Here is a 22,042-nt window from a genome sequence, read left to right on the forward strand (position 1 = left end):
TTTATTCCAACACTTCAATTTATTGAAAACTGAGGTAACCCTAACAGGAGCAAAACTCAACTCAATATTGCAGAAGGAATAAGAAAAATCACCAGTGAAATTATATGTGAAAGTACAACCATATACCGTTCATTCTTTAAATCTGCTCAAATTTGTACGTTTCTGAAAGAAAGATTGGCTTAGTTTATTGGCAACCCACAACTGTTTTGAAAGTGCTATTGAAACCTGTGTACTGTAATGGAGTACGACATTCCTAAGAAAGATTCTAGACTCCCCCCTCCCTCTCTGATTTCATTTGAAGCACACCGTCAAATTGGCATTGCTAATGCGCAGGCCCCCAATGTACATTGGGTCTCATTTTTGTGTGCTCTGAATTAGCTTTCCATACCCTTTTCACTACAGATTTGTAGATGCCAAGGTCTCCTAGCCTCGAGCATGCAGTATTAATCAGTACATATGAACAAAACATACTTATAAAAGACAACATTTTTACATGAAATGTGCTTTCTCTTGGACCTTCTACAGTCTGGAGATGATCTGCAGTTTGATCTCAGACTAACTATTTCAGCTTCAAACAAAAACATTTGGAATGTCAAGAGACTACTGGAAGTTCTTAGAACAGCCTTATGAACATTACTGTTGTAACTCAGTAAAACCCATTAATGTTTCCCATAACATTGAATCTAAACGTGCATCAGCAGAAACCATGACTGATAATTCCAAGTTGCAATACGGCCATATATTTCCAGATACTACAGAAACAAATGGTTGTGATCATTCACAACACAATATTGCACAATGTAGAATAGAGTACCTCTTTTTAGTATGTATAAGGAAATTGAAAAGAGACAAAAGCAGATACATTTATTTGAGTGAATTTATAAGACAATTTAAAGCTACTATTTAATAAAATAAAAACCTGATTACCAGATAAGAAAATATTTTGGTAATGCTTTCTTGTTTCAAAACATTGTACAAATTCCCTGCTGACAATCTTATAAAACACATACATGCTGCAAAAATGAAACATACAACAGGAGCAATGAAGAATTACCTCAGCTTTCATCACCACTTCACTTGATTGAAACTGTTCTCATGTTCCATTAAGTATAATAATATATTTGGAAAATGTAAATAACCTAATTACATTTTCTTGTTTCAAGCTGCCAGGCACCAGTCATATATCGCAGTCGTATAAAAAGAAGATCCCTGCCCATCTGCAGCCAGCTCCAAAAGGGAACTAACTTAGAACCTGTGATTAATGAAGAAGAAAATCAGAAGGACGTTGTTAGAAAAAATGAGCATTGGCAAGACACGCATTTAAGTAGTCATGAGCCTCTGCATTCTCAGCACATTCAGACCCACAACCTAGACCTTAACATTAATAAAAATTTATAGTGTGAAAGTTACTGCTTTATAGTAATTACATTATTAAGTAGGATATTGTAGTTTGCAAGCAGCACAGTGATTCCATGTATGTCACAAGATGCATAGTCTTCTCTGCGACAGGACTTTGTTCAAGTAAATAGAAACCTGAACACCAATAATTAAGCAACTGACTTCTCAGCGACTTTGGAGAAGAGGACTGCCACATTGTCTTACAGCAATAATATGAACGTGCCAATCTTCAGGCAAGGTAAGGAACCCGCACTATGAAACCAAGCCCTCTTTCATCTCTGCCAACATTTGTGTTAGGTGCAATATACATGTGGAACTGTACAGAAAGAAAACATTGCTAGTAAAGTTGGCTTAGGATGTTCTCTACTTGCACCTTTCATCACCATTGCACTTCATTATACTTTCTGTTGTTCAGGGGTTCTTTTGAGGAGGAGAAATTCAGATTATAAAAAAGAAAAAAACAGGAAAGGGAAAAAAAGAAGGAACTGCAGTTGATGGGAGGGAGGAAGTGAGCAGAAGCAAGCAGTACCTCTTAAGCTGGCTTTGCTATAAAGAAATATGTATGGAGCTACACCTTCCAGTAACCCAGTAACAGAAACCTCCCCACAGGTCTTAAAGAAAAGCACATCTTAAGAGGAGACGGTGCCCTAGAGGAGGCCTTAATAAATGCACTGAGAATTTTGGAAGGCAAAACACAGTGAAATGGAGTTGAATCAATAACCGACAGTCAGACGTCCTACACAGTGTTTTACAATTGTAATATTTTTATTGACACATTACAGCATGAGGATGTGCCAAAGTAGTGCTTTGTTCTAGCAGCGTAACTGCCTAGTTTTGTCTCCAGTGGGAGTGCAGTTTCTCTCCTTTGATACCCCTTCACCTACTCTTCCTGTACCATGCCATGGCAGAAGACTGTCAAGGACATGAAATTCAAAATTTGTACAGAAAGAAGGCTGCGTGTTATCAAAACTGGGTAAAATACAGGAAGACCCTCGAATATTTTACTCTGGATTGACACGTAAGGAATCTCACAAGAATATAAACAGTTTTCCTACCTTCAATTTCAGTCCAGTTGACAGCAACTTCTGCTATAGGTATTCCCAAGCGCTGAGCTATATAAAGAAGTTCCACATCAAACGCCCTGAAGAAGAACAGGAAATAGCAAATACAGTCACACTTATTTCCAGAAGAAAGATGGTGGCACTGTTAATTACATCCCTAGCCTGATTTAAGGAGGTTAGTGTTCAGTTATGAAGTTGATACCAATGCTCTACAGGTCAGATGCACATGAAAGGGAAATTAATTTCCCTGACTGAGCGGCTCAGAACACAGCCAATACGCAGACAACGATACTTCACTGTGTCCTGTTTTTGAAGGTACAGGTCACACTGTGTTCAGACCACTGCTCACTTTTCATTCTGCCGTAATCGTGATTTAAACCTTTTTAAAGACCAAGCAGTCAAACGCGCAGTGTCAATCTACGTCTCTAGTAGTTTCATCAAAGGGGACAACTAACTGCTTTACGCTGATCTGATGGTTTCTCCTTGCACTTTCTAAATCAAGAACAAAGGCAGCAGCACAGAAATAAGAAATGATTTATGTTACTGTGCATAATAGAACCTGAACAACAGCTGTACTTTACCCAGTGACCACCTAATGTACAACACAAAAACCCTCTTGGGAGACCTGTGTTTTTTGCTGGCACAATTGTTTGCAGTTTGTGTAGCAAAATGAATTGGGGAAGCGATCCTACTCTAAGTCAGCTGCCTCTCCCTGGCCAGTTAGTCTAAAATACACCTTAATCCTCTCAATTCTCTGCACAGAGAATTGTGTGTTTCATTCTTGCAACTGCGTGCTCAAGTGGGCCTTCTGGATCTGAGACACTGAGGCTCTTGATATCAGAAAAGTGTTTTGGCAACTACAGCTCGTGATGCTCATGTAGATATCAGCATATGAAGCTACCGGTAGCTACTATTGACAAGGGTGAGTGCAAATCACAATTATGAAGATTCTGGTGATTTTGGTTAAATTTCTTAGATTTATTGATAGCTGGCTTCCCCCCACACCCACTTTGTAGTCTTCAAATGCCAGTAGGGGTGCTCTTGTTCCTTAAATGAGTTCTAGGAAGTGGAATTTAAGCTAAACAGCCCCCTGCTCCACCAATTAAAAAGCTGTTTAAAAATACTACTCTGTACTGGAAAAAACTGTCAATGGCCACCCACACCCAACTTCTACTAGATTCAATACATATTCAAATGCAGAGGTTTTTTTCCCAGGGAACTAAACCTTGAAGGTTAAGGAACTGTAAAAGTTTTAGCCAAGCTGTTGGTAAGGCTTCCCGTTTGAAGTCAACAGAACAAGATGTTCCAAACCAGCTTACGTAGGTCTTGAAAATGTGGCCGCAGGGCAGTTAAGTACAACTCAACACTAGTCTACATTTTCTGTCAATAACTTCCTAAGTTCTGAATCTCCTTAAATTCTGATTGCTAAGTCCAAAACAATTTTTTTTTTAAATGAAAAAAAACCCATCTTTTGCCACTGGAGAAAATGTATACAATAAAAAAAAATAACAATATTCGTTCATGCTTCAAGGGTTGCTTGAGTTCAAGTTATTGGTAGTCCCATTTATCACTACAGAAAGGGTAGAAAGGGACAGACAGGTGAGCAAGAGCAGGCAAAAAGACATACTTCAGCAGGTTGCTAGCCAAGTTCAGATATTATTTCCTTCTACTTCAAGCCACCCTCTCCTTTTAAGCAGTGCAGTGCATTTCTGCAAAACTATTAATGAAAGCAACAACAGAAGTTCATTTTGAAATGTGCACTCAGGTATGACACATACATGTAGGCTCCCATTGAAGCACAGACCCCGGCACGCAGGTTTGCTAGTGAAAGCATTACCGAACGTGCACCAACCTGAACTCGCGCTGTCCGTGGATGTTACAGGAGAGCTACAGATGTCACTCTGGACAGCATTAAACCATGCAAAGGCAGCATAAACAGAGGTCATCCACAGAGACTACAGTTATTATGTATAGAGAATTTAGAAGCACTTTGTAAATCCTATTTTGATTAGGACACAGGCTTTCTAATGGTCACAAAAAATGCTACAGAATAAATGTGGGGTTTTTTACCTCAAGTGAACTGAATCTGCTCCAAGCAGCCTTGCCATTTCACTGTTTTCTTTAAATGAGGGTTGAATATTATTTTATTAATTATGCCATGGTCTCTTCTACTGAAGTTGTATTATTTAATTTTTTGCTGACATTTTACATTTGTAAGCCAAAAAACCCATGTATTCACCTTTGAATGTTTATGAGTCATACGTATTAAGACTAAATCTAATTTTGTAATACTTACTACTTAACTGACTAAAAATCTTAAGAGACACAGAATAATTATTTGATGAATTATACTAGATGAGCTGCTCTAAAAATATTACTACATAAAGTATTAGCCTAGTGAACTAATAGTTATTTGCAACAATTCCTATGGACAAACGATTACTGGAATGTCAGCATATACATCACAGTACAACAACATTAAGTAGTTTGGTGAACTACAGCACTTAACGTAAAAGATTAAAAGCACAGGAATTAATCAGGTTGAACACTAATATTGTTACATGTGGTTGCCATTCGTGTGACAGTGAACATATCCTGAAATTAAAAAAAACCCTGTTCAAAGCTAAAAGGAGAATGACTTTTGCAGTATACTGCTGGAATACCTTTTTTCTTCCTCTGTTCCCCACCACCTTTCAGTACACATCATACACATACTAGACTAGTTAATTGGAGACTATAGATCACAGTGTATCCAATACATTGATAGCATTACACCCATACTACAGATTAGAAGATCCAGATGGTAGAGAAGAACCATACAGAAGTTTCCACAGTCAGGATTTAAGCGTGGGTATGTCAGCTGGAGCCTACCCTAGAGGAGATCAAAGCAACACCAGTGGATGAGTTGGTGAGTGCAATACATGTGTTTTGACATGAAGCCATTTGTGACTTGTTAACATCTGACAGAAGCACTCTTCAAAAAAGCAGGGAATTATTCACACCACGTACTTCACTGGATCCCGCTGCAGAGAGTGAAAGTAGGCGCCTCTGGGGTGGGGGGACACAGCTCAGAATACCTAGATTTGGCTCCAGCCTGAATGAATTCAGGCTCCAATCTAAGTACCCAAAGTTAGATGACCAAAAATACATAGTGCATACAATTTCCCCATCTATTTCTAACAGTGGCTCCATTATGTGTTAATTAACACAAACATGAAGTGTAAAATATAGAAAAGCTTCACCATGCGGCTGTGTTTATGCTAAGGAGTATGTTTGGTTAAGTTACAATTTAAGACGATGCTGGCTAAAATTCAGTTGAACGCCAAGTTGGTAGGTGTTTACTTGAATTCAACCCTTTTAAACAGAACCCTTAAAATGCTTCATCTTATAAAATATATATCCTGAAAAATTATTCTGTATTTTAAAATTGCACAAGGACTCTTTTTTTGCTGGTCCAATATTAAGTGTTTCAAGTATCAAAATCAGGCCTTCAGTTATAGTGTTTTAACTGGAATTTAGGACTTTTCTACATCCAGGATATGTTGTTCCAGCAAACTCCTAATGGGCAGAGAAAACTTTCAATGGCCAAAGAGGTCTAAGAATGAAATAGGATGTCAAGAGGGTTAGACAGCTGCACTGGGGCTTCTGAAAGTCCACATGTGTCTGCCAGAAGCAGGATTTTTTACAAGACAAAACAGACATAGTTATAACACCAAAATATTTTTGCGTTGATTAGACATTCACAAACAATTCTACTTGTGCACAAAAACAGGAAAAGACAATTAATTCCACCGCTTGTGTTGGTCTACAATGCCAAAGGAGTGGAAAAAAAAAAAAATCCCTGTACCAATATGAGTGCTTATTTTTCTGAGATTTTTATGGAGACACTCACACTTAAGAGATTAGTGACAAACTGGAGAAACAAACACTAATTTTTTACATTGAGCTTTCAAGTTTTAAATGCAAAACAGCATAGCTTGTTCAGTACACAGGGCAATTTTTATGGACAAAAGTAATAGCTACAATTTGATCTAATCAGTGATCTGCTGAGTTGTGTAATATCATTATAAATTGCCACTTTACAAAAGTATGTCAATCAAACCAGGACTAGAATTAGATTTTGAATTTCCCCTCCTTTTACGAATATTCCAGGTAGGATAGTAACCGCTGCTATGCCTAGTTCTCCTAGGTAAGGAAAGACATTCTGACTGGAAGAAAATTTACGATTTTTTTTTTCTTTTGTAGTCAGAAGAAATCAATGACGAAATTTAGGATAGGAAAATTCTGCCAGTAATACCATTTCATTTTCCAGTCTTCCTCCTGTGCACTAAAATTTAACATAAACAGTTACATTTCTCAGGTCAAGACTGGAGATGCAGAACTAGAGCTTATTTTGGAGTCTGAAAGCGAGTAATTCCAACTGTCTCTATTACGTTTTTAAAATATCCCCTTTAATTTTCTTTTAAGTTTTAATTTATAAAATGTGCTCCATCCATTTCTGAAAAATAGATTAGTGTTGTAATCAGATTCAGAACCTAAAATGCAAAGCATATGCTCTCTGTTCAAAAAGGTTGCTCTCATTTCAAACTAATGTCAAAACTTTGCTGTTTAGAAAGTAAATTTCAAGAATGTTTGGTTTGTATTCGTATATACACTGTCAGTTCTCCAAAGGACAGTTAAACAAAAAAGTCAAGGAGAATACTCGCCAAAAAAAAAAAGCTAGTTTAGGATGGGAGCACGATTTCTTAGTATCAAAGATATAAACAGTTTCCAGTACCTATTAATTTTCAAATGCTTTCTAAACTTTAGGGTTAGATTAACAAAATATTCTAGGAAATATCTTGGTATCTCTTTTAAAAGTGTTACATGAGTTATCACCACAATGATAGAACAGCATTTTTCCATGTATATATCAGTTTGCTTTTAAGATTTCCTAAATATAGACATCTATAAATCAAATTCAGCACAGCAAGAAGAAAACTGTGGTCTCAGTTTTCAAGAATTTTTTAACATTAAAGAGGTGATATTCAATTCAATGTCAACTGGTATAGAAAGAGCATGAAGAAAGCAGAAAAAAATGAAGGTCTAAGCAATCAGTTTTTCATTCTTAATGCAGATGATGTTGGGTTATTTCTTTATGATTGAACTAATATTGAAACTGTCAAAGATGCACGTAAGATCACATAAAGATGTCTTGATGTCCTCCCCTTTTTCATATGAAAGGTAAATATGGAAACACAAGACGTCATTTTATTGGTGGTGCTGGTGAACTGAAAACACCATATGCATTTACTTTTGGGGTCTGTAACACCTATTTAAGTACAGAAACATAGAAATCTTTCAGTCTGTCCAACCTAGCAGCAGGATAGCTATGTTGTTTACGCTGACATATCTATTACTAGAGTGTAAGATGTTCAGCTTCCAAGAAAGGGACTGTGCTCCTAACACTTGCTTTTTGAGTGACGTATGTTATCATAGAATCGCTGAGGTTGGAAGGGACCTTTAAGATCATCAAGTCCAACCTTTAGCCTACCCTGACAAGAGCCACTTCTAAACCATGTCCCTCAGTGCCCCATCTACCCTTTTTTTAAACACCTCCAGGGATGGTGAATCCACCACCTCCCTGGGCAGCCTATTCCAATGTTTAATAACCCTTTCAGTGAAAAAATGTTTCCTAATATCCAATCTAAACCTCCCCTGACGTAACTTGAACCTGTTTCCTCTCGTCCTATCACTTGTCACCAGGGAGAAGAGGTCAGCCCCCACCTCTCTACAACCTCCTTTCAGGTAGTTGTAGAGGGTGATAAGGTCTCCCCTCAGCCTCCTCTTCTCCAAGCTAAACAACCCCAGCTCCCTCAGTCGTTCTTCATAAGGTTTGTCCTCCAGACCCCTCACCAGCTTTGTAGCCCTTCTCTGGACACGCTCCAACTGAAAGCCACAGAAATAAAACCGGTATCATTTCTGGAATATGTATTGCTCTGCCTTTTGGAGCAGGATTGACAACATCCAGCACTTCAGGGCAGTCCCCTACTCCCCAGTGCTAATTCGGTGCTCTCTTGTAGGCAAAGACACTACTGGATTCCTTTATCTGAAGGGAAGAATTCTCCAGGCTTTTTTTCTACAGGAATAATGGGTGCTGCCTATACAGCCCAGAAAGTGGGTTTTGATACAAAGCCTTTGATACAAATTTGCTTCAGTAGTTTTTCTTCTAACCCACTACTTCCAGTATTTACTGAGGAGTTTATACTTTTGATGCAGTGGAGGCACCAGCAACCTGACGCATGTTTTTTCCTACACATTACTACACTATGAGTTGAATTTACCCTGCTGAGCTTCAGTCATCTATAGGAGAGAGAGCTGCTCCTGTACAAATTGTCTGGAATCTTTATAGTTGAGGGCACAAAACAAGCATTTGTCAGCTGCGCTTCATCTGGCATATATTAGAGGCCTATATTAGGATGAAATTAATTATACCTAAAATTGTCCCTTCTTCTATTGTCTAAGAAGGGAGGCTAGATGACATGTAGATGCACTCTAGACGTGATGCAGCAAATCCCATCCATTGTGTGTGCGTATTTATATTCTAACTGAGCAGTAAGCTTAACAGTTCCATGCAGGAATTCTTATACAGCCAATTTTATAGCAATTTTATATTAACATAATGAGTAAATATGTTACATATTACTGTTTAGTCTAAATATTTATTATATGTCCTCACAGAAGAATACCCTTTACACTGTAGTACCTCGAAAAATCTGAGCCTGACAAAACTTGAGCAGAAAGGACAAGATGAGGCTTCTGCAAGACCTGAATTGTGTTCGTTCTCTTCAACAGCTCACCACACACTCCAGGTCAGCGGTGGGGGAGCCCTCGACAGGCGCAATGACTAGGGTGCTGCCTCTCAGATGGCTTTTATCCTATTAAATGCTGCTTGTTTGTCGAATATTCTCCAGCACTCTCCTCCATTATTAGCAGAATATCTGAGCACTGACCATACTAAACTGAACTGAATTCTTCTTTCAATACCTAACAGACCTGCACTTCACTAATGGGATTTTAAGATTCAAAAAGAATGAAATGATTTCTTCAGATGTCAAATAGCCCCAGTGCAGTGATGCAGAAGCAGTAATAAACCCAGATTTCAGAGCCTCTTGGCCAATATCAAGATAGTGGTTTCTCTGCAAGCCCTTGTTGATGGTCTCAGTGTGACTGTGTTGTTCTGTGACCCAGTTAGGGACTCCCCCTTGTTCCAGGTCAGCAGAAATAGAACACTGACTACTGTTTCTTCCTCTTATGTCTTTATACTCACGATATGTACAGAACCTTCATGGCACAACATCTACCCAGTTTTTATTTTCTTTTTTACACGCATGCTATGCAATGGAAAGGTATCAGGGGCTAGTTTTGTTTAAAATAAGAAGTTTCCATTATTGGGGGACTTCAGATTCTTACATAACAAAAGAATCTATTGTATGGTTCTGTGGGATCAATGTTTGATACCCCTATATAATTTCCAACTGCAACTATCCCAACTGTCTGGACGTTTCACTTACAACTACCTTTTCCTTTAATATACCCACTTTCCTCGCATACTTATACCTCCCCATCTCCCAGTTTATTTCCAGATCCTATAAACACTAACTGGGAAAGCGACAGTATGCTCTTTTGTGTGCTGATATGTTATCTTCCAGTTAGAGATGCTAAATGGCTAGCTGTGAAACTGATAAGCAACCTTTGAGTCCTTATTGCAGTTTTTTCTTCAGCAGTGGCAATAATCTGAGTTTCCCTCCTCTACAAGGGTTTCAGTTCACACAAAATTTGCCAAAGCTTTTGATCTTGACATCTCTACTGTTCTGTCAGATTTGGTTCAAATTAGCCAGTAAGCATGAAAATGAAGGCCGAGAAGCACAGACACTGCTAAAGGACAGATGAGGATAAAAGCAGACAATATATTGCCTGTTTCGGCAGAAATTAAACCAAATTAAAAAAACCCTATTGTTGTTTTAGGCAAATTTGTGACTTGGAATTATCTGAAGAGCTGTTTATTGGAAGAATTTGAGTTATTCTTTTCTTGACAAACAAAACAGACATTCTTCATCACTAACCAGTACATTTCATATAAATAAGAAAACACTCAGGGGATTAGTTTACAGATTACTGTAAATAGAAAGAGAAAGAATGGAAGGCTAATTTCATAGCAGCACATATAAGCACAATGAATTGACACACAAAGAGATGAAGATCTGGTGTGTTCCATACCAGCAATATAATTACTATAAAATAAGTTCGAAATATTCCTTTTTCATTGCCTGTATTCATGAATAATGGGGTACAGCACAATTATTGTTACTCTTTCATTCCATTGTTGCTAGAGAATCTGAGTGGCAGAAGAAAGCTTGTTAAGATATTTTAATTAAAAAATGAATACTTTACATAATACATCTGACCAGTAAGTGCAATTATATTCAAAATCTTCAATGTAAAATAGAATAAGATTGAAGACTGCATTTTTACCAATTAAACTGATTATCCTCATTCATTTATTTCAGTGTTCCTTCTTGAAGCACTTAATTTATAAAGTGAAGAAAATTCCTGTATATGAAATTTACAGAATTTTATAGATCAAGTTTGGTTTTAGAGGCAACAGGACAAATCATACTTCTGGCTCAGTAATAGTTTTCTTTGGGGCAACAAGCAAACCACTCAGCTAGGAAAGGGATTTTCCGAATGCTGACTGCTCACAATTCCAGATTCAATTCAACAGAAGCTCTACATTCCTCAACTCTTACCTTTGCAGCCCCATTCTGGAGGAGCAATATAGCTCAACTATCACTGCCAAGGCTCAACCTAAAACTAGATGTACTGGAATTGACTAGGACTGTAGGATTACACACATTTTTGTATGGAAATATTGTTCAGTAATTCTGTTCTCTGTCAGCAAGCAGTAGCCCATGAGGGACTTTCCTGGATGAAGGCAATAGTTTGAAAAGATTTGATTATGCTTAATGAAGCCATCCTTTTTAGCATCAGTTGTGGTGTAGGAAATTTACAGAAATCATGGTATTTGTGTGGAAACAGTGTTCTTGCTGTTTACCTTGGATACTATTTTAAAGTCAAAACTTGGTAAGCCCATTCTCCCTATCATCACGAGAAGAATAAAATTAAATACTCAACTATTTTCTGAAGTATGTCTTAAAAATAAAACAGAATTCTTAGCAATTACCAGGATATTTTAGCATAACAATAAATCTTAATTGCCATGCAAGTAGTACTATAATTGGTTAAACTGAGCAGATACGATTTATACACAGACATCACATGCTTCATAATAGCTGAAATACTGAAATTACTTTTCCAAAACCATGTTCAATTAGGAACAAAAAAACCCAAACAAACAAAAAAAAAAACCAAAACCTTACCAGCGTTCAATATGAAGAGTTGAGAAAGTCTGCAAGGCAGCTTCTCTAGTTAAAAGTTTAAATCCGCACTGCGTGTCCCTGATCTCTTTGACACAGAGAAACCATACAAGGAAGTGGAACCCATACATAAGAAGAGTTCGAAAGTAAGAGCGCTGTGGACAAAAGGCAATAAGTTAGGTGGTTTCATTTAAGTGATGAGTGAAATGTTGAACAGAGCTGGCTTACAGGACAATAATCCTGCTTCATGATAGCTTTCAAAGTTTGTAAACTGTTTTTGTTTTGTACTGGAATGAAACTAATAACTATTCAATTGTTACAGTGAAACAAAATTACAGCTGAAAAGGAAAGACTCGCCAGTCAAGTGCATAGTTAGTACACTGGCCTAGGATATGATAAATCCAAGTTCTTTTTTCTGCTTTCCCTAATTCAGAGCAGCTTTTCATTCTGGATAATGCCTTATTAAGTGGGCAGGAACCTGCACCTGGATTTCAATTATTGAGTGGGACGGCCATAGTATCTTCTGCATGATTCTCTGGGAATTCCCCCAGGAAAAAAAGAGCGAAGGAGGAGGGGGTGGCATCCCACACGCTCTACTCCACTGGACACTTACAAGCTATTTTTTCCCCTCTATCTAGTCCTCTTGTTTCCCTAAAAATTGGTTGAACAGGTCCAACAAATTCAAAAGTTACCAGGACAAACAATGGAGAATAAGCTAGCAGGATTGCATAAAGACTGCTACTCCTAAGAATACACACTAAAAACTAAACAGGCTCCAGCTTCTACTCTGACATGAAATTTTTTTAAAAAAAGTCTTATATTATAAAAAAAAAAAAACAAAAACAACCAACCAAATGGGAGCATCTCTCATCATTTGTCACTCACTCCTTTCATTCAAGACTCACGGAATCACGGAATCTTCAGAGTTGGAAGGGACCTCTAGAGATCATCTAGTCCAACTCCCCTGCTAGAGCAGGATTGCCTAAAGCACATCCCTCAGGGCTGCATCCAGGCGGGTCTTGAAAATCTCCAGAGAAGGGGACTCCACAACCTCCCTGGGCAGCCTGTTCCAGTGCTCTGTCACCCTCACTGTAAAGAAGTTTTTCTGTGTATTTGAATGGAACTTCCTATGTTCTAGCTTGTGCCCATTGCCCCTTGTCCTGTCGCTGGGAACCATTGAAAAGAGCCTGGCTCCGTCCTCCTTAAACCCACCCTTTAGATACCTGTAAACATTAATCAGGTCCCCCCTCAACCTTCTCTTCTCCAGGCTAAAGAGTCCCAGCTCTTTCAGCCTTTCCTCATAAGGGAGGTGCTCCAGTCCCATAATCATCTTGGTTGCCCTTCGCTGGACTTGCTCCAGTAGTTCCCTGTCCCTCTTGAACTGGGGAGCCCAAAACTGGACACAATACTCCAGTTGTGGCCTCACCAGTGCAGAGTAGAGGGGGAGAATGACCTCCCTCGACCTACTGGCCACAGTCTTCCCTATGCAGCCCAGGATGCCATTGGCCTTCTTGGCGACAAGGGCACACTGCTGGCTCATGGATAATTTGCTGTCTACCAGGACCCCCAGGTCCTTCTCCTCAGAGCTGCTTCCCAGCATGTCCGCCCCTAACATATACTGGTGTTTGGCATTCTTCCTTCCCAGGTGCAGGACCCTACACTTGCTTTTGTTGAACCTCATTAGGTTCTTCTCTGCCCAGCTCTCCAGCCTGTCCAGGTCACGCTGGATGGCAGCACGGCCCTCTGGAGTGTCGGCCACCCCTCCCAGCTTGGTATCATCAGCAAACTTGCTGAGGATACACTCTGTCCCCTCATCTAGGTCATTAATGACTATATTGAACAAAATTGGTCCAAGTATTGACCCCTGAGGGACACCACTCGTTACAGGCCTCCAACTGGACTCTGTGCCGCTGATCACAACCCTCTGGGTTCTGTCACACACACAGTCAGCTCTCGATCCACCTCACTGTCACCTCATCTAGCCCATACTTCCTCAGCTTCCTAATGAGGATGTTATGGGAGACAGTGTCAAAAGCCTTGCTAAGGTCAAGGTAGATGACATCTACGGCTCTCCCCTCATCCAGCCAACCCGTTATAACATCATAGAAAGCTATCAGATTGGTCAGGCATGATTTGCCCTTGGTAAATCCATGCTGACCACTTCCAATAACTTCCTGTTCCTCTATGTGTTTGGAGACGACATCCAGAATGAGTCGCTCCATTACCTTCCCAGGGACAGAGGTGAGACTAACCGGCCTGTAGTTCCCTGGGTCCTCCTTCTTGCCTTTTTTGAAGATTGGAGTGATGTCAGCCTTCCTCCAGTCCTCAGGCACCTCTCCTGTTCCCCATGACCTTTCAAAGACGATGGAGAGTGGTCTAGCGATAACATCTGCCAGCTCTCTCAGCACTCGCGGGGGCATCCCGTCAGGGCCCATGGATTTATGAATGTCCAGCTTGGCCAAGTGGTCTCTGACCCGGTCCTCCTCAACTAAGGGAAAATCTTCCTCTCTCCAGACCTTCCCCCTTGCCTCCAGGGTATGGGATGCGTGAGGGACGGCTTTATCAGTGAAGACCGAAGAAAATAAAGCATTCAGTAACTCCGCCTTCTCTGTGTCTTCCACCACTAGGGCACCCGTCTCATTCATCAGTGGACCTATATTTTCCCTAGTCTTCCTTTTTCTGTTGATATACTGGAAAAATCTCTTTTTGTTGTCTTTAACTGCAGTGGCCAAGCTGAGTTCTGATTGAGCTTTGGCCCTTCTAATCTTCCCCCTGCATAGCTTTGTTATATCTTGATAATCCTCATAAGTTGCTAAGCCCCTTTTCCAGAGAATGTAAGCCTTCCTTTTTTTCCTGAGGTCCAGCCAAAGCTCTCTATTTAGCCAGGCTGGCCTTCTTCCCTGTCGGCTCGTCTTTCGGGACATGGGGATGGCCTTCTCCTGTGCTTTTAAGAGCACCTGCTTGAAGTATGACCAGCTTTCCTGGGCACCTTTGCTCTTCAAAACTGCCTCCCAAGGGACACTCTCAACCATGCTCCTAAACAGGCTAAAGTCTGCCCTTTGGAAATCCAAGGTGGCAGTTCTGCTGGCTCCCCGCCTCCCTTCACCAAGAATTGAAAACTCTATCATTTCATGGTCACTCTGCCCAAGACGACCTCCAACCTTTACATCCCCCACAAGACCTTCTCTGTTAACAAACAGTAGGTCCAGTAGGGCACTTCCCCTAGTTGGTTCCTTCACCAGCTGTGTTAGGAAGTTGTCTTCCACACACTCCAGGAACCTCCGGGACTGTTCCCTCTCTGCTGTGTAGTATTCCCAGCGGACATCCGGGAAGTTGAAATCCCCCACAAGAACAAGGGCAGATGATCGCAAGACCTCTGCCAGCCGCTTATAGAATACTTCATCGGTTTCTACATCCTGATTAGGGGGTCTATAACAAACTCCCATCATGATATCTGCCTTGTTGGCCTTCCCCTTGATTTTTATCCATACACACTCAACACTGTCATTGACACTGTTGAGTTCTAGACATTCAAAACCGCCCCTAACATAGAGGGCCATCCCACCACCTCTCTTCCCTTGCCTATCCCTTCTGAAAAGCTGGTAGCCATCAGTTACAGCACTCCACTTGTGTGTGTCTTCCCACCACGTTTCCGTGATGGCAACCACATCATAGTTTCCCTGCTGCACGATGGCCTCCAGCTCGTCCTGCTTATTCCCCATGCTGCGTGCATTAGTGTAGATGCACTTCAGTTGGGTTAATTGTCCTGCCACTTTCTTGGGGGGACAGGCCCTGATTTGCACCTGATCATTCTCGGCTCAATGATCTCCAGAGCTTGCACACACCATGTTAAGGCACTTAAGGGAATGCAATTAGAGAATAGACCTTTTTGCAGTATATGATGGGCCAAATGAAAACAGGACTACAGTAACAGCTGCTGTGCAAGACAATATTTCATTTTATATTTCCACCAATGCTACATGGTTACTTCTTTAGTTCTTTTGCTTTCACAAATACATTTTATGTTCCTGGTAAATGTTCTCCAAGCCTACTCTTTGGTTACACTCTCGTTCTTGACATGATCATACCAATAAGTTTGTCTATGGAATCCAGAGGCTGGACTCTGGGCTTGCAGATGTCCCTACTAGTCTTTTATTCAAGGTAGCTCCTAAACAACTAGAACTCTGATCCACAAATTTCTTCTGAACTCGCTGCTGGTCTTAAGCTCATTTTAAGTGATTGTATCTAAGACTGCAAGCCAAATACCATGCAAAATGTTTAGGAGCCAACAATTTAACTGGTAAGCATCTCTGGGTGATAAGAGATGCCTTTAAAACTAATAATTTCAAACCTCACTTGAAAAATGAGAAGCTGCTCAACTTATTATGTGATAGCCTTTGGCTTAAGGAAATTCAAATTCATAGCTTGTGACTCTAGAAAAGTGCTCTAGCCCCAGGTTAATGGTGGATCTGGTGTGGATTCTTTGGCTCTTTTTGTGAAGGGGAACCACTGTGTGACCAAGAACACAAGTCCCAAAATGGGAGCTCTAAGAAGCTACATGACTGTAAGCCGGTGAAACTGCACTTACTTCACAGAGAGGAGTTCCTGGGTTACGGTCATCACTCCCAAGACTATTTATGCATGTCATACTATGGATTCATTAAAGTACATTAGCAATTCTGGAGGCGGAACAGAATTCTTGATGTCTTGAGACTGAATTTAAAGGTGAAATTCTGGTCTTAAGAAATCCCATACAGCTGCTTATCACAGTTTTGTTCTACTGTTTTAGATGCCACTAAGCTCAGAGAGAAACCCCAACTTCTCAAAGATTGCTCTGCAAATTTTTTATATCTATTGCACTATACAACAGTCTCTTCCCAATGTGGTTAAGGCAGTCTTTCCTCGCCTAGGGACAGCTGGATGACAAAATGTGCTACATATTTCAAACAGAGCAGTACTACCTAACCAGTTGGTGACTCCTTTATCAAAAAGTCAGAAATATGGGGAGAAACAGGAATCAAAGGATGGACGCATCCTAAAGATTGTACTTTTGCATTAAAAGATACAGTCCTGTTACAATTCCTCTCCCTCTGGTAGCAAGACCTTCAAAGATGAAAAGAAATATGAATGCACTGAAGAAAGATTATTTATATTCAGTACCTGACCACCACATAACGAAGCATTTTTTCTGGGCTCAAATTTATCAGCTACATGGTCTCCCTGTAGTAGCAACATTTCCATGATACACTGGCTGCAGAGCTAACAAATAACTGCCAATGGTATACTCTATGCTACAAGCATGCAAGTACCACATCAAAGATTTATCCTAATTTCCAATAACGATTACGGGTTTGGATTTGTGGGGTTTTTTTGTGTGCTACAAGCATGCAAGTGCCACGTCAAAGATTTATCCTAATTTCTGATAATGATGAAGGCTTTGGATTTGTGGGGTTTTTTTTGGTGAGGATGCTAACACACAGAGAGCAGTATTTACAAGAACTCTTCCCAGTGAACCACTCCAATACTACCTGACAAACCACAAGAAAAAATTAGAGATCTACCAGGGGCTGAGTATTACCAGTGTAACTTCTTCTGAACTTTTGTAACTATTTTAGTAGTGTATATATTTTAGAATGATTTCGAGTATTAAACATCAGTATAAACAAAGCTTACTCTTGAGAACATTCAACATGATGAACCCATCCACCGATGCTGAAAAAATTAGTCCAGCAATGCCTCTGTTGCAACACAAGTTCCATGCCTGTGCTTTGTCAACTACCGTCTGCCAAGACATCAGAAAACCAGATGCAAGATAAGACTGTACGCCTTTGCATCACTGTTTATTCCACAAGAGCCACACGCAGAACAGTACTGTCTGCATGTTCAAAACTCAAAGATTTTACTATGAGTAATACAGAAAAGTTACAGCACTTCCCCACAAATTGAGATATTCTTCAGTTTGCTGCTAGTTAACCCTAATTCATTTTAAACAAGTTTCAATATCAGCAGATCAAGCTCTTGCACTGGAAAGGAATCAATAACAGTGAACTCATCAGTTGCCTTCCACCCCAGCACTGGTCCTGGGTACTAGCTACCAATTCTGTCAGGGATCAAAAGCTCTGCTTGTAAGATGTTCTCAACTATGAAAATTAAATCCATAAATTGGAACACTAACTGACACCAGTTCAAAGTGCCTGAAAACTAGAACACACCCTTGGCATATGATGGAGCATATGTTACACTTATGACAAGCTTTTCCTAGCTTTTAGCTTCCATTCTTTTACAAATATTGATTATCTAATTGCAAAATCTTAGAGTGGAATCAAACAGCAGAAGTATTTGAGCATTAGTACATAGCAGGAAATGGAAGCAAACCTTTGCTATTGAGTCCTTCTCCAGATGAGCTCTAGAACCACAGGAAATAGCCATCTGGTTCTGCACAGGAATACAAATTCAAGAGTTATTACTTAAACGAAAATTTTCTGAATCAGTGGAATCTTGTGTTGAGAACTGTATAAAAAAAAAACAAAACACTTTCAAAGCAGTATACTTTTCTGCTTCCTGTAGCTGCACTTTTTCTACTGCTAGATTCTGAGGCTAAAATCAGCCTTTTCTACAATTAACAGATCATTTAAAGTTTACTACATTTTGCATATGGTGCATACAAACTGCTGCGATTTATTCAGGTCTAGTTTAGCTTACATTGTTCCTCTGAGGTATGCATGCAGTAACCGTGTTAAACACCACAGATAAGCTTTTGGCAGTCCTAGGCACTTAATGTTATAATGTATGTTTTCCTTAAATACTGCACTGTGGAAGGGATAAAGTACTTGTTGCACTTATGTACCTTCAAACAAATAAAACGCTGTGGTATCAGCCAAAAATATAATCTCAAATTAAATCAAAAGACATGATTAAAAAAAAAAAAAAGGTTTTAAATTATTCTCACGCTACTACTACTCACACGAAATCTTTCACATCTGCTATATTTGAGAGTGCGGGACTGATGCTGGAGAAACAGCAGCTGCTGCCGTCTGGGTAGCGGAGAGTGTCAGGGAAGCGCCGCCGCCCGGCGGCTCCCGCTCTTGTGGTCCTGCACTCGCAGACCAAGACCTTCCTGCTGGAAGGCTGCACATCGCTTCTGGCACTTGGGGAAACTAGCTACAAATACATCACTGTTCTGCATTTAGACAGAAATGAAACCTCAGTTCTTTCAAGTCAAGCACGCAAAAGAGAATGACTATCCAGGGAGGAGCTCTTGCTCCACAGGTTTTTGAATTTGTATTTACAATAAAACTTCTTGCAAATAGTGTCATTAAACTAACAACTCTGAGAAAAGAGAACCTCTATAAAATACGTTGAAATTAAGATGCATCCTTAAAGGTATACAGGATGACATCAGATAAAAAGAAAATACAAAGCAGTTAACAAAGAAAAAATTGTTTTCTAACTGAGTAGGCAACACATGGTATTTATACAAAGTAAAACAACTTCAAAGGAAGAATGGTAAACAGAACATTACGTACTGCATTGAAATAGGCACAGTGAATGCAAAGGAGGTAAGAACTCTGCGGAAGCTACCTCCTGACAGCCCACTCTTGTAGCTTCTAAGCTTACACTTGGGTCTTCAGACTTACATCTAGATCTGCAGCTGGATCTCAAAGAACTCAAGTTGAAGAGAATTATAGAAATCAATCTGTATGCATGTGTATTAAGCTAAAAACATAAGAATTTATACTCACAGGCCACGGCTGAAGATTTTTTAGACCTTCTTCTACTTTTTCAATATCTGCAAATTTCGTAGCTCCATCTGCATCAGCCATAAGAATTTTTTCCCCCCGAGAACTAAAGACACCCTGCAATCAAAATAGTCAATAAAAATCAACACCTTTCAAATCAGTATTTGTCACAAGCTAGCTGCAAGACACTGCAAAAATCTAGTGTAGTAACTGGAACAGTGGTATCTTAAAGATTCAACACAACAGATGAATCTTAATCTTGCTACTAACAACAATTTATCAGTTTATACTGTACCAACATCTAGAGACTTCACACACTGAGTAGTGTTCCACAGTGACAGACAACGCATGAACACAAAAGGTTAACAATCCCTCTCCAGAGAAGCTTGCAAACTAAAAGCTTTACAAACTAAAATTGTGAGAGACAAAAAGTTGCTACAGGCAGCTATACAGGGGAGCACAAAGCATCAGTAATTAGCAGCTGCCACTGCACTGGATAGCTTTTCTTTGTCATTTGAGCTATGGAAAGGAGGATGCAGTACTATTTTTTCCTAACAGTGTTTAAAGAGAATTCAAGAGATAATCCTAAATTAGTTTTGAGAAGTCTTGAGTCACAATATCACTGCAAAACATTTGTGATGCACACCAGGTGTTACAGCTTGTTTTGCCACAGATATCTGACAATTTTTGAAGGGGTCCAGAGAGAAAAACAATTAGCAGTGGGTTTGACAAACATACTGTCATAACCAAGTATGTGTGACTTTGAAAAAGCCTGCCAAAGAAGTAGTAGTATACACACCCACTCCACACTCTGCAGTGCGAAATTACATTACACAGAGAATCGTTCTCCTTCTCTAATCGTTCTCCTTCTCGTTCTTCCTTTTCTAAAAAGTATACCCCTCCACACTTTGTAATTTCATGTTTTCTCCATTTGCTATGGTTATTTGTGTATCATACAAAACTTCAACTGACATGTTAAAGACAGAGCTTAAAATATAGATACAGTCATTGATAACCCATAAATGATGCCACTCTTTTACATAAAAAGTGTAAAAAATCTTAGGGAAAAAATGTTCCTTCTGAAAGTGCAACAGCTTTTTTATTTTTAGAACATGATGATTTTATGATAATAACTATGTGCAAATTAATATGTGAAAGTATAAATTGTGCTGGCTCTACTGTCAAATGAGGATGATAGCAGCAGGCTTCGGTAAACACACACTTTGCTGTGTTTGTTCATTAGCCATTTTTAAAAACATAACTATGACCTGGAAAGCAACGTTTGCAAATTTAACTGTATTTTCTCTACAAAAGCTTTACTTTAACTGTAAAGGGTTTTTTTTTGGTTGTTCGGCTTTTTCAAATGCAAGCCTATGTCTAAGTGGAACTAACAGGAACATGAAGTTCAAGTCTAACATTTCTTTTTTCCCCTTTCAAATTCTCATATTAAAAAAAAATAAATCTTTGTTATTGATCTTCCTGGCAAGAAAATACTGTTTCCAAGATCTAAAATAAGCTTATTTTGAGAAGAGTTTTTGCCCTAATTTATAGAGCCTGTACTCAGTTTTCTGATAATAAATTTGTTAATGTATTGAATTAAAAACATCAATCAGCACAGCTCTATCTTCTGCATATTTGGGCACGGGTAGTTCAGACAGAGAAGGAGATGAAAGTATCAATTACCATCCTGACTGCTCCTCCTTTCCCTCGATTTTTTACCAAAGAAAGCACTCGCACTTTGTCGCTTCCATATTTCTTGCAGTACTTCATTGCAACCTGATAGACACACAAAAAAACAGTATAAAACAAACCCAGGAATCAACATAGAAGTTTACATTTGCTCACCCTTTTCTAAAAAAAAATTTAATAGCACAGAGCTATAACCACTTCAGTCGGCACAAATATATTGCCAATGTTTGCTGGAATCTGTTTGGGAAAATAAAAACCAGTTCACAGTCAACAGAAGAAGACTGAAGAAGTTAGTCATGTTCAGTAAGAACAGAATATTCCCCCAAGCATTACTAAACCCCATTCACACCAATCAAAAAACCTCAATATTAATGTAATTTACATCACACTATTACAGACCTTTTATACCAACACCAATAGTTAATCAAAGAAAAATAATTTTCTACTACTGCTATCTATTTCTCACTTGACTTCCTGCTATCTGTGGTTTTAAACAAAAATTCACAGTGATCTAAAATCCCACTCACAGTGCAGTGATGTGCACATTTTGTTCCATGTCGTGGGGAAGTGAAATTATGAATTTTCTCCTCTAATTTTTTCTAAAAGTTGTTTAAAGTCCAGAGGCCCATGGCTATAGTGTGTTCAGTTAGAAATGATGCTGGAAGGAATGCAAAGCAGTCAAAAAAATAGATATGAGCAGTTCTTAATGGACAAACTTGAGGGACGTAAATGAAAAAGC

At 39.3% G+C, this 22,042-nt stretch overlaps 1 protein-coding gene across 2 annotated transcripts in view; it reads right to left on the reverse strand.

The window, feature by feature from the left end:
- The window catches only part of ALG5 (ALG5 dolichyl-phosphate beta-glucosyltransferase), a 25,997-nt gene continuing 3,955 nt past the window's right edge, over positions 1–22,042 (reverse strand). For both annotated transcript variants that reach the window (XM_063333060.1, XM_063333051.1), the window contains 6 exons: positions 21,298–21,390; positions 19,618–19,731; positions 18,251–18,310; positions 11,879–12,030; positions 2,454–2,539; positions 1–1,252 (listed from right to left, as the gene is read on the reverse strand). In XM_063333060.1, coding sequence (XP_063189130.1) covers positions 1,140–1,252; positions 2,454–2,539; positions 11,879–12,030; positions 18,251–18,310; positions 19,618–19,731; positions 21,298–21,390 — 618 coding nt within the window. In that variant the 3' untranslated portion in view covers positions 1–1,139. The remainder of the gene's footprint in view (positions 1,253–2,453; positions 2,540–11,878; positions 12,031–18,250; positions 18,311–19,617; positions 19,732–21,297; positions 21,391–22,042) is intronic.

Source organism: Chroicocephalus ridibundus, chromosome 1 (genome assembly GCF_963924245.1).
Source record: "Chroicocephalus ridibundus chromosome 1, bChrRid1.1, whole genome shotgun sequence".
Lineage (NCBI taxonomy): Eukaryota > Metazoa > Chordata > Aves > Charadriiformes > Laridae > Chroicocephalus > Chroicocephalus ridibundus.